A 25,678-nucleotide genomic window follows, 5' to 3' on the forward strand; every position below is an offset into this window, starting at 1 on the left:
ACGAGCGGGGTTATTTTTGCACCTCTCACTAGAATCTAACAGGGCAGTAACTTTTTAAACTGCAGAGGTACCACACCGCATTCCCCAACCAGTCCACAGTAATTCATCAATGACATTGGTCTCAGATGAAATAAATAATCTTTATTTCAGGTAGCCGTTCATGTTAATACATGAGGAATTTCATTTATCAAGACAGTTCGGTTCTTTGTGCCGTACAACTGACGCCGACGTCATCTCCAAACGAAATAAGATCACCTTTGTTAAATCGCTATCGACTTGCCCTGGATTTGAAAACACGTATTATAAAACTCTGGAGCATCTTTTTACGGTTCTTCCGTTTGCCTTCCACAGGTTCCCCTTTGTTCACAAATGTATTCCAGTCTGTTTGCGTGGGTGTGCATGCAAGAGGGAATCCTACTCCCACTCCTGTCTTCGCGTTTACGTTATAGGAGGCAGTAGAATCTTATTAAATCCAATAGATGGGACCAGACATCAGAAGACTTATTATTTGCTTTGACTCTGTCTGGGTTTGGGGCGGAGGTGGGGGGTGAATGTTCTGAGACCCAGTACAGAATTTTAAAGATTAAAAATTCTGAACACGGATATTAAAAGCCCTACGTCATATGGAGTCCTAGGCAGTCACAGACTCCTAAAGATCAGTCTAATTGGTGTAATGGTTGCAGCTCGGTGCTATTTTTGTTTCTGCCACTGCTGCAAACGCTGTATGAAAGTAATTGTGACCAAGGTATGGTCTTTATCCACCCCTACCACCCACTATCATTAGCCCTATGCCCAAACTGCTCAAGAAGAAGACTCAATACCATCTTCTCAAGGGCAACTAGGGACGGGCAACAAATGTCAACCTTGCCAGCATCCCGAGAATGAATTTTTAAAAACCATTGGAGCTAGAATGGTAGGTGTGCAGAGGATTATTCCAGGTGAGGGCAGATCAAAATGAAAGTTTTGAATCCTGCTTGGCAATGTTTTCCTCTGGATAGGTGTATGACAGAAATAGTGTAAAGTTTCAGGAGGGTGGATTGTAATGCCTTTAAAAAATAGAGAAGGTGACATTTTAATAGAACTCCCTCCAGAAAAGTAGCTAAATTAGGAAATTCCCAATCATGAAGGTGCTTGAAGTACCCTAAAGCAGAAAATGTTTGTTAATTGAAATTCAGTCTATATCAGATCACAGACTCAGAATAAAAGTAGAAAATGCTGGAAATACTCAGCAAGTCAGGCAGCATCTGTGGAAAAAGAAACAGTTAATGTTTCAGGTCAATGACCTTTCATCGGAACTGGAAGAAGTTAATGATTTAACAGTTTTTAAGCAAGTGAGCCAGGCAAAAAGGAGGAGGAAGGGGAGGGGAGGAAAGAGCAAAAGGGAAGGTCTGTCGTAGGGTGGAGGGCAGGAGTGATTAAATGTCAAAAGGGATGATGGTGCAAGGCAGGAAGCATGATAATGGTGGTAAAGAAACAAAAGATGGGTCTAGAGGAGCTGTAAATGGCAACAGTAGAACCATGACCTGCTGTTTGAAAAAATGGGAGCAGTGGTTATGATCTGAAGTTATTGAAATCACTTTTGAGTACAGAAGGTTGAAAAGTGCCTAATCGAAAGATGAGCTGGTGTTCCTCAAGCTTCCGTTGAGCTTCATTGGAACATTGTAAGAGGCCGAGGACAGAGAGGTCAGAGTGGAATTGGGACAGAGAAATAAAATGGCAAGCGACCGGGCGGAGATGTTCAGCAAAGAAATCATCCAGTTTACATTTGGTCCACCCAATATAGAGGAGACTGCATCGTGAGCAGCGAATACAGTAAACTAAATTGAAAGAAATACAAGTAAATCACTGTTTCACCTGGAAGGAGTGTTTGGGGCCCTGGACAGTGGGAAGGGAGGAGGTGAAAAGGCAGGTGTTGCATCCCCTGTGCTCGCATGGGAAGGTGCTGTGGGAAGGAGAATGGGTGTTGGGAATGATGGAAGAGTGGACCAGGGTGTTACGGAGCGAACGGTGCCTTCGGAATGCTGAAAGGGGAGGGAAGGGGAAGATGTGTTTGGTGGTGGCATCATGCTGGAGGTGGCGGAAATGGCGGATGGTGATACGTTGAATGTGGAGGCTGGTGGGGTGGAAAATGAGGACAAGGGGAACCCTATCGTGGTTCTGGGAGGGAGGGGAAGGGGTGAGGGCACAAGTGCGGGAAATGGGATGGACACAGTCGAGGGCCTTGTCAACTACAGTGGAGGGGAATCCTCGGTTGAGGAAAAAGGAAGACATATTAGAAGCACTAGTGTGGAAGGTGGCATTGTCAGAACAGATCCAATGGAGACGGAGAAACTGGGAAAATGGAATAGAGTCCTTACAGGAGGCAGCTGGGATGAAGTGTAATCAAAGTGTGATCCCCAGAAATGGGGACAGAGAAGACGAGGAAGGGAAGAGTCGGAAATGGACCATGTGAAGGTGAGGAAAGGTGGAAATTGGATGCAAAGTTGATTAAATTTTCCAGTTTGGGGCGAGAGCAGGAAATGGCACCGATGCAATCATCAATGTACCGGAAAAAGGGCTGAGGGAAGGGGCCTGTGTAGGACTGGAACAAAGAATGTTCCATATATTCCACAAAAAGGCAGGCATAGCTAGGACCTATACAGGTTCCCATAGTGACACATTTCGATTGGAGGAAGTGAGTGGAGCCAAAGGAGAAGTTGTTCAATGTAAAAACAAGCTCAGCCAGGCGGAGGAGGGTGGTGGTGAATGGGGACTGGTTGGGCCTCCGTTCAAGTAAGAAGCGGAGGGACCGCAGGTCATCCTGGTGAGGAATGGAGGTGCAGAGGGACTGGACGTCCATGATGAAAAGGAGCTGGTTAGGGCTGGGAAATTGGAAACTGTTGAAGTGGCAGAGGGCGTCAGAAGAGTCGTGGATGTAGGTCGGAAGAGACTGGACAAGGGGATAAAAAATAGAGTCAAGATAGGAAGAAATAAGCTCCGTGAGGCAAGAACAGGATGAAACGATGGGTCTGCCAGGACAGTCCTGTTTGTTGATCTAGCGAAGGAGGTAGAAGCAGACTGTGTGGGCTTGGGGGACTATGAGGTTGGAGGTTGTGGGGAGAAGATCTCCAGAGGAGATGAAGTCAGTGACGGTCTGGGAGACTATGCTTGATGCTTGGTGGTGGGGTCATGGTCCAGGGAGAGATAGGAGGAGGTGTTGGAGAGTTGGCGTCCAGCCTCTGCATGGTAGAGGCCTGTTCGCTAAACAACAACAGCGCTGCCCTTGTCAGCAGGTTTAATGACAATGACTCAGAAGGTACAACAATATTTCCTTAGAAAATTCAGTAAAGTTTTAGAACAAAATTACTGTTTAAAAACAATTGGAGGGAGATCCACTACATGACCAAAGTGTTTTGTCTGCACTATCTGATACTACATCAAATTGGTGGCCAGTATAGCTATTGACACTTTGAATCAATTACATGTTGCACTCTGTAGGCCCTGGCAGTTGACTACACAATTCAAAATGGTAACGTACTCTAAGACTTATCTGGAGTTGTCCAAGTTACAGTAAATGGTCCTATCAGTTGCTGATTGATTTCATTAAGCTCTGAAGTATAACATTTTGACTTGAGCATCCTGGACTTTTCCTTTGATCGTAATATTATTTACGATCACATGTAGTTTGTTACAAGGTCCAAGTCAGGAGTGTAATGGAATACTCACCACTCACCTGGATGGGTCCAGCTGCAGCAACACTCACAAAGGTCAGCAGCATCCAGGTCAGGGCTTTCTGCCTGATCAGCACACTTGCCACTGAACTCAATATCCATCCCCTGCACCACTGGTGCACTGAGGCTACAATATGTATGATCTACAGGACGCACTGCAGCAACTCACCAAGTTCACTTCGATAGCATTTCCCAGCCCACGACCTCTACCACCAAGAAGGATAAGAGCAATAATATAATGGGAACGCCATCACTTCCAAGTTCCCTTCCAAGTCACATACCATCCTCACCGTTCTTTTATTGTCACTGGAAATTCCTGGAATTTCCTGTCTAGTACATTATGGGAAGACCATGAGCACAAAGACTTCAGTGGTTCAAGGAGAAGGCCTGGCATTACTTTCTCAGAGTAACTAGGGGTGGCCAATAATATGCAGCCTTGCCAGTGTCACTCATACACTAAGAACATTTTTTTTTTAATTTGCCTTTTTCAGAAATAAGTAAACGTGAAGACAGAGAAAATTCACCTGAGACTAATATAATCCAAACTGACTTGAATCCAATGTAAATAATGCAAATTAGTAAATATCTAAACTTATCTAAACAAAACTTTACAAAAACAATCCCTCTGAGGCCAGGTGACATTACTGACAAAACCTCAATATGGAGCATAACAGGAAAATATCAAATGCAAAAAATGCAAAAATCCATAACACTCAGGAAAACTCAATATTTCAGGATAATGGGCTTGTGACTGTCAAATATGTCTGCAAACACAAAGCAATAACTGATTTTACATTATCTGTACTTAACTGGACTGATGTTTGACAGAGGTACAACACAGTGTGAAGTGTATCTTTAATGTAGATTGGTCAGTATTCATTCTATAGTGCTGACTGGCAATTCACTCTCCACAGAATTGTCATTACATACCTTAGAGAATTAAAATATAACAAGTCAATGTAGGAAATACAGCTCTTTCCATTTATTTATTTTAACTATTTAGTTGCATTGCCTACTTTATTGTATAAGAGTTTAAACACCCACTGATTCTCTCATTCCTCATATACAATCAACTCAATATGTACATCTGTATGTACCACTAATTTAGAAATATGTATATCTGTATGTACCACTTATTTAGAAATAATTGTGCCTTTAGATTGATTGCTACCAATTTGTTAGCATATTTTATCAGTTTGCTCTCCTGATCCAACCAGTGCTAATCAAAATCCATACTGACCTGACAACAGAACACTTCACTTTATAAATTTAAAACATTGTATAAATTGAATAACAAAATCAGAATTAAAGTATTTAGTTGTTTCAGTACTCTGTAAGTATCCTTTACATGTATACTGTTACATTTCAGGCTTTCTCCCAACACCTTTGTATTATGTTCTTGATGAAAAGGTGGTGTCTATAAGCAGACTGAGTCTTCTATGAACCAATACCTTTCACCCCTATAAGTCCCACGAATGGAGTCACATTCTCAGGATTAATAATTACCCATTAATGGTAGTATATAGTACAGCAAAAATTAAGGAGGATACCCACCACTTTCTCCTGACTTTTGAAAAACAGAAACTATCACCCTTTACAACTGTGTATACAGGGTAAAATGAATTGTCAGATTTATTTACAGGTTGAGTATTAGACAGGAGCAGTAAGACGAACAAAATACTGAGTACAATACTTAAAGAAATTAGGTCCACAAGCAGTTAAATACTCTTTTTACTCTTTTTAGAATATATTTCTTACGCATTTTGATGTCCAGGACTTTTGAATGAAACAGTCATTCGTAGACCTTCAGGATACAATGTTGTATGATGTGGCAAGGCAAATGTTAGTTTATCCATACAGTTAAGATCTGCAACCTTGGCAAATGTCTATGAAAATTTCTCTACTATTTAACCTGTGCATACATCTCTGAAATCAAGGCTGTCAATCATCCATGATTAAAGTCTCAATGGTGTGAACTATTGCATTTAACGCTGGTATGTTGTCTAATTTCTGAAGATCTGTTAAAGCATGAACCTGGTCTGAACCCATAGACAAGGGTGCAGTAGCATAGTAGTTATGTTACTGGACTAATAATCTGGAGTCATGAGCTCAAATCCCACCACAGCAGCTGGGGAATTTAAATTTAATTTTTAAAAAAATCTGGAATTAAAAAAAGCTGGTATCAGTAACTACTGGATTGTCGTTAAAAACCCATCTGGTTCACTAATGCCTTTTAGGGAAGGAAACCTGCCGTCCTTACCTGGTCTGGCCTACATGTGACTCCAGACACAGAGCAATGTGGGTGATTCTTAATTGCCCTCTGAAATGGCCTAGCAAGCCACTCAGTTGTACAATCTCGCTAAAAAAAGTCATAATAAGAATAAAACCGGACGAACCACCCAGCATCAGACCACTAGGCACCGGACACGACAAAGGCAAACCAAGCCCAGTTGACCCTGCAAAGTCCTCCTCGCTAACATCTGGGGAATTGTGCCAAAATTGGTAGAGCTGTCCCACAGACCAGTCAAGCAACAGCCTGACATAGCCATACTCACAGAATCATACCTTTCAGCCAACGTCCCAGACTCTTCCATCGCCATCCCTGGGTATGTCCTGTCCCACCGGCAGGACAGACCCACCAGAGGTGGCGGTACAGTGATATACAGTCAGGAAGGTGTGGCCCCAGGAGTCCTCAACATTGATTCCGGACCCCATGAAATCTCATGGCATCAGGTCAAACATGGGCAAGGAAACCTCCTGCTGATTACCACCTACCGCCCTCCCTCAGCTGGTGAATCAGTCCTCCTCCATGTTGAGCACCACTTGGAGGAAGCACTGAGGGTAGCAAGGGCATAGAATGTACGCTGGGTGGGGGACTTCAATGTCCATCACCAAGAGTGGCTCAGTAGCACCACTACTGACCAAGTTGGCCGTGTCCTGAAGGACATAGCTGCCAGACTGGGCCTGCAGCAGGTGGTGAGCGAACCAACATGAAGGAAAAATCTACTTGACCTCATCCGCACCAATCTACCTGTTGCAGATGCATCTGTCCATGACAGTATTGGTAGGAGTGACCACCACAAAGTCCTTGTGGAGACAAAGTCCGTCTTCACACTGAGGACACCATCCAACGTGTTGTGTGGCACTAAATGAGATAGCTTCAGAACAAATCTAGCAGCTCAAAACTGGGCATCCATGAGGCGCTGTAGACCATCAGCAGCAGCAGAATTGTATTCCAGCACAATCTCTAACCTCATAGCCCAGCATATTCTTCATTCTACCATTACCATCAAGCCAGGGGATCAACCCTGGTTCAATGAGGAGTGCAGAAGAGCATGCCAGGAGCAGCACCGGGCGTGCCTAAAAATGAGGTGCCAACCTGGTAAGGCTACAACTCAGGACTACGTGCATACTAAACAGCGGAAGCAACATGCTATAGACAGAGCTAAGCGATTCCACAACCAACGTATCAGATCAAAGCTCTGCAGTCCTGCAACATCCAGTCGTGAATGGTGGTGGACAATTAAACAACTAACGGGAGGAGGAGGCCCTGTGAACATCCCCATCCTCAATGATGGCAGAGTCCAGCACATGAGTGCAAAAGACAAGGCTGAAGCATTTGCAACCATCTTCAGCCAGAAGTGCCGAGTGGATGATCCACCTCGGCCTCCTCCCGATATCCCCACCATCACAGAAGCCAGTCTTCAGCCAATTCAATTCACTCCACCTGATATCAAGAAACGGCTGAGTGCACTGGATACAACAAAGGCTATGGGCCCTGACAATATCCCAGCTGTAGTGCTCCAGAACTAGCCGTGCCTCTAGCCAAACTGTTCCAGTACAGCTACAACACTGGCATCTACCTAACAATGTGGAAAATTGCCCAGGTATGTCCTGTCCACAAAAAGCAGGACAAATCCAATCCGGACAATTACTGCCCCATCAGTCTACTTTCAATCATCAGCAAAGTGATGGAAGGTGTCGTCAACACTGCTATCAAGCGCCACTTACTGACCAATAACCTGCTCACCGATGCTCAGTTTGGGTTCTGCCAAGACCATTCGGCTCCAGACCTCATTACAGCCTTGGTGCATACAGGGACAAAAGAGCTGAATTCCAGAGGTGAGGTGAGAGTGACTGCCCTTGACATCAAGGCAGCATTTGACCGAGTGTGGCACCAAGGAGCCCTAGTAACATTAAAGTCAATGGGAATCAGTGGAAACTCTCCAGTGGTTGGAGTCATACCCAGCACAAAGGAAGATGGTAGTGGTTGTTGGAGGCCAATCATCTCAGCCCCAGGACATTGCTGCAGGAGTTCCTCAGGGCAGTGTCCTAGGCCCAACCATCTTCAGCTGCATCAATAATGACTTTCCCTCCATCATAAGGTCAGAAATGGGGATGTTCGCTGATGATTGCACAGTGTTCGGTTCCATTCGCAACCCTCAGATAATGAAGCAGTCCGTGCCTGCATGCAGCAAGACGTGGACAACATCCAGGCTTGGGCTGATAAGTGGGAAGTAACATTTGCACCAGACAAGTGCCAGGCAATGACCATCTCCACCGAGAGAGAGTCTAACCACCTCCCCATGACATTCAACGGCATTACCATCACCGAATCCCCCACCATCAACATCCTGGGGGTCACCATTGACCAGAAACTTAATTGGATCAGCCACATAAATGCTGTGGTTACAAGAGCAGGTCAGAGGCTGGGTATTCTGCGGCGAGTGACTCACCTCCTGATTCCCCAAAGCCTTTCCACCATCTACAAGGCACAAGTCAGGAGTGTGATGGAATACTCTCCACTTGCCTGGATGAGTGTAGATCCAACAACACTCATGAAGCTCGACACCATCCAGGACAAAGCAACCTGCTTGATTGGCACTCCATCCACCACCCTAAACATTCACTCCCTTCACCACTGATGCACCGTGGCTGCAGTGTGTACCATCTACGGGATGCACTGCAGCAACTTGCCAAGGCTTCTTTAACAGCACCTCCCAAACCTGCAATCTCTACCACCGAGAAGGACAAGGGCAGCAGGCACATCGGAACAACACCGCCTGCACGTTCCCCTCCAAGTCACACACCATCCCGACTTAGAAATATATCGCCGTTCCTTCATCGTCGCTGGGTCAAAATCCTGGAATTCCCTGCCTAACAGCATTGTGGGAGAACCTTCACCACACGGACTGCAGCGGTTCAAGAAGGTGGCTCACCACCACCTTCTCAAGGGCAATTAGGGATGGGCAATAAATGCTGGCCTTGCCAGTGACACCCACATCCCATGAACGAATAAAAAAAACCAATTTGTCTCCAGACCTCCATTTTTAAATTGGGTAAGGAAACTGTTTCCAATGTTATAAAATATAATCTGAAGTTTGACAATGTATTAACAGTATTCGTTAACTACAAAATACAGCAAAAGAAGAGGAAAGTAAGCATTGTATTATGCTGAAAGAAAGATGGCTTTAAAATGGCTTATATGAGGAACATTTATCTATGGTCCGTTCAAAAGCAGACGCCTGGCATCAATTTGTGGTCTTAGAGGTTTTTTTTCCAAATTTTGTTTCTCTCCTAAAAGTGCTGACTCCTGTTGACGTATGGCAGATCATTTTCCAAGTTTGCACTACTTGTGGGGAGTCACACACACAGGCTATGCATATTGGGAAATCACAGGCCCTAAGATTGCACTGTGGAGCGTTTACAATTGATCCAAATCTTATCCTCACCTGATGCCCATAGATGCATGTTTTTTCAGGAGTAGTTACTGGGTTACAGTCAGGAGTAAGAGCCCCAGAGTCAATAAGACCAATTGAAGAGCCTCAACTCCATTAGCTAACTGAGGAATCAAACTTTGGACCTTTATATGAATGGCTCAGTTCCACATTAGGAAGTGTATTTACCTGCTGAACCATAAGAGAACTTATTTAGTCTCTTTAATAAAGCGTTGATATTTATTCTGTGGGCATTGCAGATATTTTCATAGCCCTGAAGGTGCAGTTTCACACGAGTGAAAATTAAAACAATATTGCACCCTTGGCAAGGTATCAGAGGTTTGCTGGTAACTCTTGACCCATACCTGAGGGCGGCTGATTCCTGTTGACCCATACCCCAGCATGAATCAGCAAGATACACAAATTAGCCTGTTGTAACCATTCCTCAAGTTCAAAATCCACCTGTGATTCTTTCTAATCTGCGTGTTCAATGAATTGTCAGAGATAATGTGATTTTTTTCTATTTCATGGTATTGTGACAGAAATAGTGAAGTAATGTCAGATCTGGAGTTATCGTTATGACAGCACAATCTTAATTACAATCTTAATTACAGACAGTGCTAAACTTGAAATAAGGAGGAGTGAATCTGTTAATGTAACACTGCTGTTATCTGTCATCTCTTAGGTGTAGGAGTTCCATTTAATTGTGCTTTCTCATTCGTTTAGAGAAAAAATTGTATGGGGTACCACTACTGAATATAAAAGGATGATTTTCCTGATTAAAAGGTAATGCTGGTATAAGATAATCTGTCAGGAATATGTTCATGAATTAAACAAGTGTCTGAATAAGTGCTAGCTTGGTGATTTGTACTACCTACTAATCCCTTAGAATTAGAGAATTTGTGAGACTATAGGAACAGTAATTAATAAGAGTAAGGATGGATCTTTCTTCCTGGAAGACTGCACTCATTCAAATGTTCATCAAGTCTGTTGAATAATGGAAGCAAAAAGAGTCTTTCATGTAACAACTGTGAAATAAGACTATGTTACATGTAGGGTTAACAAAGGCATTATTTTGTGCAATTGATAGATGGATATGCACAAACAACTTGCAGGCTGGCCAAATTAATTGTCTGATCAGTTAGTCTGATCACACTGACAGCAAGTGATTCTTGGCCAGTTGCTAATGTTATGGTTATGAGGTACATATATGTAAGCACTTCATTTTATTGTTACAGTTTATTCTTTGTATTACAATCTGTGCAATTAAAAAAAACAGTAAGTACGCATACTTCAGTGGCACCCTCCTGAAGTACTGTAGACTTTGCCTGCACCAACCTCTCAGGAGCTCCTCAAACTTCATTCAAAAGGTGATATTGACTGAGCTTTCAAAGGTATGGTACCCAAGAATAAAAAATAAGTCCCATTTGCTGGAGAAGGGCATCATCTTTAATTGATAGTGAGTGTACTTGTTTGATACTGGTGTATCTGCCACTTCTAATCTGAGTTACTCTATCACTTTTGATTTTAGAACAAGTTAATTAAAAACACATAATTTACACTTCTAATTTTCCTGACTGACAGTCTGTTGTCTTAGAGTGTAGGGACCATATGGTTGGACTGCAAGGCAAAGTAATTCTATAACATGCCTTAATGGTTATGGTGCTGGACAATAAACCCAGAGGTCGTGAGTTCAAATTCCATCATGGCAAGTTGTAAAATTAAATTTAATAAAAATCTGATAATTTGTGGGCTAGCACCACATAAAATAACTATGAAAGCTTCCAAATTGTTGGAAAAACCCAACTGATTCATAAGTGTCCTTCAGGAAGAAAGTTTGCCACTCCTACCCGGTCAGCCAACATTCCAGACTCCTTCATCACCATCGCTGAGTATGTCCTGTCCCACTGGCAGGATAGACCCACTGGAGGTCGGGGCATACAGTCAAGTGGCAGTGACCTGGGGAGTTCTCAACATTGACTCTAGACTCTATACCTCTCATTGCCTCACTTCAAGCAATGTCCAGGAACCTACAGCTCTCCTCAACTGAATCACCATTCCTCCATGTTGAACATCATTTGAGGAAACTCTAAGGGAAGCAAAGGATAAACAATGGATTCTGAATAAGGGACTTTACTATCTACCACCAAGAGTAACTCAATAGTACCAGCACTAATTGAGCTGGCTGAATCCTGAAGAACATAGCTGCCAGACTGGGCCTGCATCAGGTTGTGAGGGAACCAACATGAGGAAGCAACCTCACCAACCTATGTGTCACAGATATATCTATCCACATTAGCATTGGTAGAAGACAAAGTCTTATCTCAACATTGAGGGCATCCTCCATCATATAGTGCAGCAGTACCACTGTGCTAAGTAGGACAAACTAAGGACAATTCTAGCAGCCAAAAACCAGGCAGCCTTAAGGCACTGTGCGCCATTAACAGCCGCAGAATTGTATACCACCCAATTTGTAACCTTATGGCCTAGCACATCCCTCACCCCTTTATCACCATCAAGCTAGAAGAACAGCCTTGGTTCAATGCAGAATGTAGAAGGGTGTGCCTGGAGCAGAACCAGGCATACATTAGAATGAGATATGAACCTAGTGAAACCACTACAGGGCTACCTGCAAGCTAAACACCAAAAGCAGCAGGCTACAGAGCTATGTGGTCCCACAATCAATGCATCAGAGCAAAGTGCTGTAGATGTACTACACCCAGTCGAGAATGATGAAGACAACCAAGCAACTAACAGGAGGAGAAGGCTCCATGAATATTCCCATTGTCAATCATGGTGGAGCCCAGCACAAGTGCAAGAGACAAGGCTGAAGTGGTTGCAAGTATTTTCAGCCAAATATGATGAGTAAACAATCATACTCAGCCTTCTTCCAAGGTTCCCGTCATCACAGACAGCAGTGTCCAAACAATATCCACGTGACATTAAGAAGTGGCTAAGTGCATTGGACACAGCAAAAGCTATGGACTGTGAGAATATCCTGGCTGTAGTGCCGAAGAACTGTGCATCAGAGCTAACCACTCCCCTCGCCAAGCTGTTCCAGTACACTTATGATACTGGCATTTACCTGACAATGTGGAAAATTGCCCAGGTTTGTACAATCAACAAAAAATAGGATAAATCTAACCAGGCCAAGTACAGCCCTATCAGCCTTGTTCCAATTATCAGTAAAGTGATGGAAGGAACCACTAACAATGCCATCAAGTAACATCGACTCACCAACAACCTGCTCACTGACACTCAGTTCAGGTTTTTGCCAGAACCACACAGCTCAAGACTTCATGAGAGCCTTGATCCAGATAGGGAAGCAGGAGTTGAATGCCAGAGGAAATTTAGCTACCATCAACATCAAGGCACCAACTGATTGAGTTTGGCACCAAAGAATTTTAGCAAAACTGTGGTCAGTGAGTGATTGGAGTCATACCTGACATAAAGGAAGATGGTTGTGATTGTTGGAGGTCAATCATCATAGCCCCAGGTTCATCATGACTTCCATGTTTTTGTACTGTATGCCTCTATTTATAAAGCCCAGGATCCCGTATGCTTTTTCAACCACTTTCTCAACCTGCCCTGCCACATTCAACGATTTGTGCACATATACTCCCAGATCTCTCTGTTCCTGTACCCCTTTTACAGTTGTGCCCTCTAGCTTATATTACCTCTCCTCATTCTTCCTACCGAAATGAGCCACTTCGCATTTTTCTGCGTTAAATTTCATCTGCCACGTGTCCGCCTATGCCACCAGCCTGTCTATACACTCTTGAAGTCTATCACTATCCTCCTCACTGTTTACTATCCTTCCAAGTTTTTTATCATCGGCAAATTTTGAAATTGTGCCCCGTCCACCCAAGTCCAAGTTATTAATACATAGAGAGAAAAGCAATGGTCCCAGCACTAACCCTTGGGGAACATCACTGTACACCTCCCTACAGTCTGAAAAACAACCGTTCACCACTACTCTCTGTTTCCTGTCACTTAGCCAATTCTGTATCCATGTTGCTACTGCCCCCTTTAGTCCATGGGCCGCAATGTTGATGATAAGCCTACCGTGCGGCACTTTATCAAATGCCTTTTGAAAGTCCATATACACCACATCAACTGCATTGTCCTCATCTACCCTATCTGTTACCTTATCAAAAAACTCTTATCAGGTTAGTTAAACACGATTTACCTTTAACAAATCTGTGCTGGCTTTCCATAATCAAGCCACACTCGTCTAAATAACTGTTAATTCTGTCCCAGATCATTGTTTCTAGAAGTTTCCCCACCACTGAAGTTAAACTGACTCGCCTATAGTTGCTGGGTTTATCCTTACACCCTTTTTTGAACAAGTGTGTAATATTTGCAATTCTCCAGTCCTCTGGCACCACCCCCGTATCTAAGGATGTTTGGAAGATTATAGCCAGTACCTCTGCAATTTCCACGCTTACTTCCCTCAGCAACCTAGGATGCATCCCATCCGGACCGGGTGATTTATCTACTTTAAGTACAGCCAGCCTTTCTAGTACCTCCTCTTTATCAATTTTTATCCCATCCAGTATCTCAACTATATTTTCCTTTACTGATACTCTGGCAGTATCTTCTTGGTAAAGACAGATGCAAAGTACTCATTTAGTACCTTGGCTATGCCCTCTGCTTTCATGAATAGAACTCCTTTATGGTCTCTAATTAGCCCCACCCCTCCTCTTACTACACATTTACTGTTTACATGCCTGAAAAAGACTTTTGGATTCCCTTTTATGTTGGATTCAGATGGAAGGCCCCTAAATATAGCAGTCGAGCAGGAACAGGGCAGCTATTTTAACTCTGCTACCAACCCGTTTCAGCTGGACACTTTCTTCAAAACTTTAAATGCATGTTTTAATAAAATCATGCTTGTACTACAGCTGGTTAATTGAAATCCTCCATCACACCCTTCAATCAATTGTACAATCACACTACAGTGCACACTATCAAATTATGTTACGGTGAAAATCATGGTTTAGTTTGGTGATGCAAAATATGATTAATCTAAAAGAAACCAAAACTTGAATTTTAAATAGTCCTTTATCTTGTTACTTGCATTCTTGTTTATTAAACCAAGTTACAATTCAGTCACACAGCACCATCTCCTGGTACATAAAGGAGACTGCATTCTAATGGTTATGATGTGGAGATACCGGTGATGGACTGGGGTGGACAAATGTAAGGAATCTTACAACACCAGGTTATAGTCCAACAGTTTTATTTGAAAATCACAAGCTTTCGGAGGCTTTCTCCTTCGTCAGGAGACGAAGGAGAAAGCCTCCGAAAGCTTGTGATTTTCAAATAAAACTGTTGGACTATAACCTGGTGTTGTAAGATTTCTAATGGTTATGAAATTGCATCTGTAAAATAAAGACTTTGGGGTAAAATTCAACTTCGGCGGGGGCACAAAAGGGCAGTAACAGATTGGCCGCACGTTATACGCTCTGCCCATTATTGAAACCACCCAATTTTACTTTCCACTGAGGGAGCCATTAACAATGGGGCCAGGAAAGTTAATTGAGTATGTTTCTAAAGCAGCTTAAATATATAGGACTTGAAATTACCTTGTGGGATACTGGAGCACGAGGGTATAGTACATCTGTATGAAATTTATTCCTTTGCTATCTTACTGAAGGGCTTACCTGATTTGAGATAAACCATTATATAGAAATTATATAAAGAAGGATTTGTTAAAAAATGTATGAACTAGATAAATAATTGTATCCCCCTCATATGCCATAGTTACCTAAATAAATTTGCACATGTAACATGGGGGAGAAGGGCAATTTCGAGCAAAAGGGGTAGCTCAGGGGGCAGATGGGTGGTTCAGGACTATGTGGCTATGTAAGTCACTCCAGTGGAGTGGTGTAGGAATGGGGGCAAAGTGGCAACCTGTTCAATTGTTGACCCAGGTTTCATGAGGATGCAAGGGGTCTAGGAACACCAGATACCTAATCCTACGCTTCCACGTTAACAGCAAAAACCAAACCAGAGTAATATTCCTCAAAGGGTGAAAAATGTGGAAACAAAGTGGGAAGACTCTGTCTCTACGCGACGTCTCCTCCAGCATTGCCAATCACCATGGCTTCAATTCTGCCCCTGCCCATGATAGCAAGCACACTTTCTTCGAGGGGGGGGGGGAAGAGGGTGTATAGGCAGCTTCTACCCTACCCCGGTGTCAGCCTGCTGCCTTGAGTTGTGTGCAACCTTCTCCTGCAAGAAAGGAGTGTATCAGTGAGATTCTTGTGAGGTGTTTGGAGAATGTGCCTGTCATGGTAGAATAGCTGATAGTCAATGTGTAAGGTGTGAGGTATGGGTAAGTGAGGGTTGCAATAGTGGTGAATGTGTGAGTATGAGGAGAAGGAGATATAGTGAAATGTGGTGCTGTGATTATAGGATAGTGAAGGGAAGAGGGGGAGGGGAGTCTTGGGAGTAGTGAGGCTATAAGTGATAGAGATGTGAGCAGAGAGTAGTATTCTGATCTTGACAACTCTAGTGAGGTCATTTAACTTTTTACAGCATTACAGCCATGTCCTGGGTGCTAGTCTCCTGGCATTAACATACTCTGTGATGTCTTCCCATTGTCAGGGTAGTCGATGCCTGTAGGGTTTCCTGCTCCCAGCGTGGGGGTGGGGGTGGGGGTGGGGAGGAAAGAGGATTTCCCCTCTCCTGTCCACTGCCTGTACTAGGACTTCCAAGGCAGCATCTGAGATCCTTGATGCTCTCTCAGAGCTTGTTTCAGCCATATTTCTGCTTGCAAAAGTCTTTCCCTGGTATCTGCAGTCAGAGGACAGCTCCCATTCACTCATATCAATAAACTGGAAGAGAAAATTGGTCAAGTTAACCAATTAAATCTCTCAAAAAATGTCCAAGTCCTTTTCTAATGTCTAAAGTAAGGTTTTAAACAAAAGCATCAAAAATTACATATTTTACAACATTAAATTTATCCATAGAATTATCTTTTGCTTCTTTAAATATCTTCACTAAAGAACCTGGGCTTGAAGTTTATATTTTAGTCTAAAGCTGTCACCTTATTAGCGTCAGGTAGATGCTGCAGTCTCAGCAACATGCAGTGTGGGCAATTGCACACAATTCAACAATAGAATTTGTTCACTGCTGTTGATTCTGTAAAAGGACTTCTGTCTTCTTTTCTTCCAAACACAGTGGGGTAAAAATTTTCATTTTTTCAGGTAATGTTTACATTTGAATTATTATCCATTGCTGCATTAAGCTTGCATTGTTTCATCGTCGCTGGGTCAACATCCTGGAACTCCCTTCCTAACAGTACTGTGGGAGAACTTTCACCACACGGACTGCAGTGGTTCAAGAAGGCGGCTCACCACCACCTTCTCAAGGGCAATTAGGGATGGGCAATAAATGCTGGCTTTGCCAGCGCCACGACATCTGATGAATGAATAAAAAAAAGTTGCTTATATTTTACCTCCAAAATGGACAGATAAGTATAAATAACAGAAAGTACCGCTACTGCTTAACGCCAAATAATGAAATTATTTTCCCTTTTCATTTTGGCTTCACACATGTTTAAGCATTTTCTATTTTAATTCAAATGATGATATGCTGTGAAAAAACTCAGAAGTTGTGAAATTATTGATTTTCTTTGGATTAAAAAGTGAAAAGAAAGTGAAATATAGAACTTTCACACTGCTAGTAAGATTGCAATGTCTGCATCAGTTGAAACAAGACTATTGTGTGCATTAGAAAGAATAAAGAGAAAGTAAACAAAAGAGCAGTGAAAAAGAGAAATAGAAACAAAAAGAGTCACACTCAAAGTTAAAGAGTGAGAGAGACACGCATAAAATGAGCCAGAGTGAGAGACAGACAGACAGATGAACAAGAGTGCTAGACAGAGAAAGAAAAAGTGAGACGAAAAGAAAGCAAGAGACAAAGAGTAAAAAAAAAGAAATGGAGAGAAAGTAAAAAAGAAATCATGACAGTGAAAGAGTGAGAGAAAAAGAGATAAACACACAAAATATGAAAGAGGTGCCAGAAATAGTAAAGCAGAGAAAAATTGAGACAGAGAAAGAATGTAAGACAGTGATAAAGACATACACAATGCGACAGAGCAAGACAAAAACGGGAGGGAGGGAGATGGGCGTAAAACGGGTGCCTAAGTGTCCAATACGGCAGGCGGTGTGCACGTGTATATTCCGCTCCCAAAGTGCATCACCCGCCATATTGGTAATGGCTCCTGAATAGGCGACCAGGGCCCATGCTTGAAACTAATGTTCATTCCTTTACAAATGCAAATAGGGGGCCTAACACTTGTTTGAGGCTCCCTATCCAAAATTTGTTAGGGGAGTGCTCTTCCCGGCTCCACATTAAACTCGATGCCAGCTGCCATTCGCCCCCCCTCCCGATTGCCACCCCTCCTTTCTGGACTGTTCTTACTGCCTCAGCTGGTGTCTGGTTCTTCCCGGGACCAACAAGCTGTCTTGGGGGCTGCAACTGGTGCCCGCAGCTCACCAGTAATAAACAAATGAGGTCAGCGGATTAATTTCCCGTGGTCCTGCCACCAGCGTCACTAGGCACACGCAGCGTGCAGTGCACCAGGATCACACCCCAATTTGGATGCAATCTAATTTTAGGCCAGGGAGTTAGAGAAAGGAAGTGAAACAGAGTGAGAGATAGAAGGACAGAAAGAGAGACAGTGAAAGACAAGGAGAGAGTGAAGAAGGTCAGAGATACAGAGTTATGCAGTTAAAGAGTGAGACACAGAAAGTGAGAGTCAAAGAGAAAGGCAGCGAAAGAGATTGGGAGAGTGAGAGACTGAGATAGATGAAATTAGAGAGATAAGGGAAGAGAGGTGGGGGGAAGACAGAGAGAAAGGAGTGCTAGAATACATGCATTATTTTTAAAACTTCATTACATGCTTGAGAAGTCCCAAAGTGTTTCGCAAACGATAAATTCATTTTTGAAATGCGGACACTCTTAGGTAGGCAAACAACAAACTACCTGGCTCAGTGTTGCAGGGAAAATGAGCCTCCTTAGGGAGATCAACAACCAGATGTTTGGACTTTCTTATTGATTTAGGCCTTTTTATATGGAAACAAAGTAGTGCATCAATCTCTGACCTGTGAGAGGCAGAAAAAAGTGTAATAATGATCTCCCAATACCAGTATAATTTGTGCCTACTCAGTGAACCACAAAGAGCACATTTTAACTTTTGAAGAATAATTTTTAGAACTCATTGGAGTACAATGGCCATAAGAAAGTTTTTTTTAAAACAGATTCTTTTCATACAACAACTTGCATTTATATAGCACTTTAAACGTAGTAAAACTTCTCAAGGTGCTTCACAGGATCGATTATCAAACAAAATTTGACACCATGTCACATAAGGAGATATTAGGACAGCTAACCAAAAGTTTGGTCAAAGAGGTAGGTTTTAAGGAACGTCTTAAAGGAGAGAGGGGTAGAGGTGGAGTTTTAAGGAGGAAATTCCAGAGTTTAGGACCTAGGCAGCTGATGGCACTGCCACCAATGGTGGAGCAAAGAAAATCGGGAATGTGCAAGAGGCCAGAATTGGAGGAACGCAGAGATCTTGGAAGGTTGTAGAGCTGGAGGAAGTTAGAGATAGGGAGCGGCGAGGCTATGGAGAGATTTGAAAACAAGGATGAGAATTTTAAAATCGAGACATTGTGGGACCGGGAGCCAATGTAGGTCAGCGAGCACAGAGGTGATGGGTGAAAGGGACTTGGTGAGAGTTAGGATAATGCAGCAGAGTTTTGGATAAGCTCAAATTTACAGAGGGTGCAAGGTGGGAGGCCGGCCAGGAGAGCATTGGAATAGTCGAGATTAGAGGTAACAAAGGCATGGATGAGCTGAGGCAGGGGCGGAGACGGGCGATGTTACAGAGGTGGAAGTAGGCGGTCTTGGTGATGGAGAGGATGTAGAAGGCGCGAAGCTCAAATAGGGTCAAATAGGACGCTACGGTTGCGAACAGTCTGGTTCAGCCTCAGACAATGACCAGGGAGAGGGATGGAGTCGGTGGCTCGGGGACGGAATTTGTGGCGTCACAAGTCAAAACTGCATATAATTTGCATACAAATTTAGTGCTATTTAAACCATGGAGCAAGCATTGAAATTTTTGGATTTTATTGTCCAAGGTAATTACACGTCTCCAATTTTGAGCAGCTCCTGACTTGGTTTCTTAAAGGGCTAGACTCCAATGTAAAAACGCTAGGGCCAATATTAGTCTCTTCACTGTCCCATTTGTGCCTGTAACGTTTTGGATTTTTCCTGGTTTACCTGAACTACATTTTTAAACTTTATTTTTCTGTAAGATTAAATTCAACATTTTATCCTCTACAATAAGCCGCCAGCGTGAAAACCAGACGTTTGGAATGTTAATTAGCAAAGGTGGGGATTGTTGTGCACGGTCACAAACATTTCAAACTATTGTGACTGATGACACTAAATGTGAGACAATACCTCAAAAATTGCAACAGCACCCAAAGCAGCTGACAAGCCTACCTGCAAACGACCATGGGAACCTGTCTTCTCAGGGTGTGGGTCAGCAGAGAGGCAGATGCCAAGCTGTACCATCTGCTATAAGGACACTTATGGCTATCATGCAACAAAGGACTTTCACATATACAGGGAATTTAATGGTCTGGAGTGGCTTGAAACTTGATTTTATCTCCTTGTAGGCATACTATAGTACTGACCTATAGGATGGTGCTGTGGAGTATCAGAGAGGGCAACCGTCCTTGTAAGCGTCTCATTTAGTAGCCAAAGAGGGGGCTGGGTGCTGGCCTGTACTGCCACTTGTCTGCACTCACACCTGCAACTTAGGGGCCCCTTTTCCTACATCTTGGCTGGCTACTTCTTAATCACCTGCCCCTGCAGCAATGGCTTTTGATCGGTTGAGATTATCTTTTAATCCTCTTCCAGAAGTTGTTTGAATTTTTGTTTCTCCCTCCCAATTGTGACACTCACCTTTAAATATACCCATCCCTTTAAATTTGACTTGCATGCCATTTTCCTCTGCCAGCGGTGTCATCCCTAGACCCATCTGAATTTACATCTGGAGTTGTGGTTACATAAAACGATCTTAAAACAGAAAATGTTGTACTATTTGTATTTGACATTCAGGTTGATCTTAAAGCAGTGCAAACCCAAATTAGAACTACCTTACACCTGAAGATGAAATGGAGTCCTTCTATAATTATCTGAAGTTTTATTGGAATTGCTATTACTTTAGCATTTAAAATCAATAGAAGTTAGAGAATTCAGCTCGTTATTTTTCAACCTTTTTTAAAAAAGTGAGAAAATGTTGTTTTGTATTTGGTAAGTTAAGAGAGCAGATCATTTACCTGAAATGTTAACTTTTTTTTTCCTTTCTCCACAGATGCTGCCTGACCTGCTGAGTATTTGCAGCATTTTCTGTTTTTATTTCAGATTTCCAGCATCTGCAGCATTTTGCTTTTGACCAAGGATTTAACACTTGTGATTAGCTCCATTGAGGCATGAAAATCAGCAAAACATAAGCCAACTAAAAGTTTGCAGTGGCTGCTCCAGATTTCATAAGTCAACTGAAGAACTTGAGGAGACGTGTCACAATTCATCTAACATTTAAGCTGGATTTTACACTTCAACCTTTCAGAGTCAGACCTTAGCAGTCCCACTGAATGACAGTATCATGTCATGAGATGGAAACATTGTTTAAAAAGGAGCACAGTGCCTTTAGTGACATCACCCGGTGTAATTAACAAGATTTGTAGTTGCATCACCCAGGAAGTGGGAAGATAATAATACAATTAATGAAGAAGTGTAAGTTGATGCAGTCAGGCTGTAGACTGACAGCCATGTAGAAAACCTCAATGCTCGGGCCGGGCTTGCGCAACTGAGCAGCGTCATGTGTGTCATCGGCCTGGCGATAGTGTCAGTATTCACCCCATTCATTTAATTGCAAAGGTCTTTCCAGAAAATTTATTTATAAACATGGCATTTCTTAATTATGAGACTATCAGAGTTAAGAATGTTTTTATGTAAAGATAAATAGAGTGTTTCTTTTGAACAAAAAAAAAGAGCATTAACAGCGACATGAGGAAAATGTTTACACAATGAGTTGTTATGATCTGGAATGCACTGCCTAAAAGGGTGATGGAAGCAGATTCAATAATAACTTTCAAAAGGGAATTAGATAAATATTTGAAGGGGAAAAATTCGCAGGGCTATGGGGAAAGAGCAGGGGAGTGGGACTAATTGGATAACTCTTTTTAAAGAGTCGGCACAGGCACGATGGGCCGAAAGGCCTCCTTCTGTGCTGTATCATTCTATGATTCTAATACACAAGGATTTCTAATGTATATTCAAGCTGATTTTCAACCGATTAATAGTTAAACACTGAAACAGTAACACTGCTCACATTTTAATATTCATTTTCTTCTTAAACAAGTAGTCTCGCGTGCTGAAAATCTTTAAGTTCTACTTTATGCAATAAGTTTTAAACTAAACTGATACATGCTTATGAAAGTCTCAATTTCACACATGATGGACATCAGTTTTTTTTAAAAAGGGGCTATAGATATGTACGTGTATTTAATACATGGCATTGAGAAAGACATGTCTAAAATACACATACATAAATCTCAACAGTCAAGTTTTTTTTATTGCAGCAACATTTTACATTAGGGTAACCCTTTTTTGACTCATTGCAGAACCAAGGATATTTGACAAGATTTTTTTTTAAACTGAAAGAATATTCTACACAGGTTTTAAGAAAAATTCCAAGGCAACAAGAGTGGCAGTTTTAGAGGCATCATGTTGTGGTTTTCTAAGAGTACAGCACATTTTTTTTTTTAATATGATTCACATGGGCTATAAAAAAAGATTATTAAAACGGGATACAGGTATTGTACATATTTCACATAAACAAGATAAAAGTACTCACATCCACCACTGACAAGTATCCACATATAATGGACAGATGATTCAGTTAGGATAGTTCTTTTACAGTTGGTTAACTATGATCACAACAAAATTGAAACTGAATCAAATGGTTGAACTAAAACATCCAGAATGTAAAACATCAGCATATTATGAGGGCTTGACGAGAGTTATCTTCGGTTTCTTCTCAAGGTTGCAGAACTTTTAAAGGGATCATAGTCATCCTGGGAACAAATAAAAAGCATTGATACAATTAGCACAAATCTTTCAAAAAGTGAGACTATCCAGAGTTTCAGATCAGTTAACACCATATCATCAATATCCAGAAACTAAAATTAAATCAGATTGTATTATATTTATTAAAGACCTGTTTATTTTAATAGGTTATTAAACCCTTAAACATATACATTGTACATTGAAAGAGCAGAAGGTACACAAGATGCAACATCATTTCTTGGAAAAACTGAAAGTGCTTCAAAATAATGTATTACTGTGTAGTTAGCGAGGAAAAGACAAGTGCACTGAGATGCAAAGGTGTCCTTATGCTAAAATTGTTGTATTAGTTAACTCAGAGTTCAATCAATAGCGAGTTAACTACAGATGTAAATTTCCAAACATACTCGAGCAGTATAACACAGCAAAATGTATAAATCATCTATTTCAGACACTTGTTGGTTAGTTCCAAGAACTTCCAATTATAATACATAAATTTGATGAATGGACTGAAATTAATTGCATCAATTTATGAATGCTATCTTCTTCATACAGCTTAGAACAAATAATAGTTCCTTTCATTATTACTTGCCATAACTCAATTCATTAGCTACAACATGTTTTACATTTATATAGCATGTTTTGATGTAGAAAAATGTTCCAAGACTCTTCAGAGGAGCGAGGAAAACAAATGCCGAGCTAAAGGAGGATAGATTAGAAGGGATTACCAAGAGCTAGGTCTAAGAGGTGGATTTTGAAGAAGATATTAAAGAAGGCAGAAAGAAAGAACTTGCATTTATATAGCGCCTATCACATTCTGAGGATGTCCCAAAGTGCTTCACAACCAACAAAGTACTTCTGAAGTGCAGTTATTGTTCTTATGTAGGTAAACCACGGCAACCAATTTGCACACATCAAGGTCCAACAAAAGCATCGAGATAAATAACCAGATAATCTTTTTTTTTAAATTATGTTGGTTGAGGGATAAATGTTGGCCAGGACACTCGAAGAACTCCCTGCTCTTCTTCAAATAGTGCCGTGGGTTCATTTATGTCTATCTGACAGGGCAGAAAGGGATTCTGTTTAATGTCTCATCCAAAAACGGCATCTCTGACATTGCAGCACTCCTTCAGTGCTGGACTGAAAGGTCAGCTTAGATTATACGTCCCAGTATCTGGAGTGGGACTAGAAGTCAATGGAAAGGAAAATCAGGCAGGTTGTCCAATGAGCCAGTGTACAAACTACTCCATTTTATGCCCCTGCCAAAAAAGTGAAAATCAACCCCAGCATCACCAACAATGTAGCATTCCCTCAGTACTTCATTGAAGTGGCATCGCCTGGAGGGCTTTCTGCCCCCGGTAAGGGGGCGCGGGGGGGGTGGGGGGGGGGGGGGGGGGGGGAAGAAACAGCATCTCCCTCCGCCTGAACCGAGGCCTCCAACGTGGCATTAGAGAACCTTGGTGCCCTGTCTGGACCTCTTCGGGCCATTTATCAAGTTTCCTTGTTGTCTACAGCCAGAGTGCACCTGCCCTTTAAGAGGCGTTGGCTGCCTTTAAATGGCATCAGTGAAGCCCGATTTTCTGCTCCCCACAAACAGGCGTGCAGCCAATGAATAGCACAGGTAGCGCTGGCTGCATATTTGAATCATTGTATTTGAGGCCCCAGCACCAATTTAACGAGTTCATTGGGACCACATTAACAGGTGCGTACAGCATGCACCCTGCCCCTGCGTACCCGTTTTCAGGTGCAATCGCGTTTCTAGGCCAAATGTTTGGGAATGGCCAGGCAGTTGATGCAGGGACATTTGGAGCCCACTGCCCTGTGAAACCCAGCAACACCAGAGGGGCCTTGTAACATCAGCACTAAGACATTTTAGACTGGAAAACGTGAAGATGTCATGTTCATTTTGTCAAAAAGTAAACGGTTTTCCACCTTATTCCCAGCACTGTTATTACTCATCCATGACAGCTGTTCATTTCTACATAACGATCCTTAATTGAGAGGGCGGACAAATTTTTAGACCTTCCCATTATATTCAGAGTCTTTATTGCTCCTGGCCCTAGTTCTGACAGTGATAAGAGATAATTGGTGTCAAGTGATGCACATTTTTTCCCCTCCCCCGCTGGCCTAGTTGAAAACTAATGAAAATCACCACATACATTTGCTGATACATTCAGTGCCTCAATCACACATTTTAAAAGGCTGAATAGACGGTCAGCTCTAACCACTAATCTCAGAGGTTTTTCTTAAGGCAATTTGTTGTTTGCACTGTGCCAAATTAATTCGTCAACATTAAGTCTAAATGTACAGTTAAGTGTAAACAGCTGATTCCTCATACAACAAGATCTAATGTTTTCCTAGTCCCAATCAGTTTCAAATATAGTGAACAGGTACAAGCAACTACGATACAAATATATGACTATAGGCAGCTTATTTTTTTTACCTACCCACTTTGCAATGCACCTTTAAAGTATAACTGCAGTGATCAGATTTAAAAGAATCAATACCAAGGCAGAACAGTGCAAGATAAGTCACAGACAGCCTTGACTCTTGACAATTACAGGATAGGTGCTAAAATTAGTATTAATTGTCACCATCATTAAGGAGCTGCTATTCTCTACTAATGTGACAAGATGAGTCAGTCAGTCATCTCATTCCATATTCATATGCCAGAGGGAAATTCATGCTCAACTACCCTATTCCCATGTTCCATAAAATTACTTTTAAATCAGTTGCTGTGGGCACAGCAATTGAAAAGTACAATCAAAATTAATTCTGCTGTATGTACTGTAGCATGCTATAACTGTAAAACAATTGCACAAATACAAAAATGCCCTTTCAGATTTCAATGTATCATTACACTGATGCGTCTTATGCCAAGGTAACATTAGGCTTTCCATATATTGATTTGATAATCTGGTTTTGCCTATTGTTAAGTACAATTTAGGTTCAGTTTATCAAAGCTTGGTCCTTAAAAAACTTTACAAGTCTTGTTTAACACTGCTGTGTAGAAACTGAACTAATATCCATAAGTAGCAATAAATTACAGGATTGGTGCTAAAATTTGCATTAATAGCCACCATCGTCAAGTAGCTGCTGCTA

General features: G+C 42.0%; 1 protein-coding gene and 1 long non-coding RNA gene across 6 annotated transcripts in view; both read right to left on the reverse strand.

The window, feature by feature from the left end:
• Window positions 1-14,765: 14,765 nt before the first annotated feature.
• Window positions 14,766-18,537, reverse strand: LOC137322535 (uncharacterized). Its single transcript, XR_010963160.1, has 3 exons — window positions 18,425-18,537; window positions 16,482-16,855; window positions 14,766-16,269 (listed from the first exon to the last, which is right to left on the reverse strand). It is a non-coding gene; the product is annotated as an uncharacterized lncRNA (long non-coding RNA).
• A 3,681-nt stretch (window positions 18,538-22,218) lies between these two features.
• mre11a (MRE11 homolog A, double strand break repair nuclease) overlaps window positions 22,219-25,678 on the reverse strand; it is a 66,305-nt gene continuing 62,845 nt past the window's right edge. For all 5 annotated transcript variants that reach the window (XM_067986352.1, XM_067986353.1, XM_067986355.1 and 2 more), the window contains one exon: window positions 22,219-22,587. In XM_067986352.1, the coding sequence (XP_067842453.1) occupies window positions 22,534-22,587 (54 nt within the window). In that variant the 3' untranslated portion in view covers window positions 22,219-22,533. The remainder of the gene's footprint in view (window positions 22,588-25,678) is intronic.

Source organism: Heptranchias perlo, chromosome 6 (assembly GCF_035084215.1).
Source record: "Heptranchias perlo isolate sHepPer1 chromosome 6, sHepPer1.hap1, whole genome shotgun sequence".
NCBI classification, from domain to species: domain Eukaryota; kingdom Metazoa; phylum Chordata; class Chondrichthyes; order Hexanchiformes; family Hexanchidae; genus Heptranchias; species Heptranchias perlo.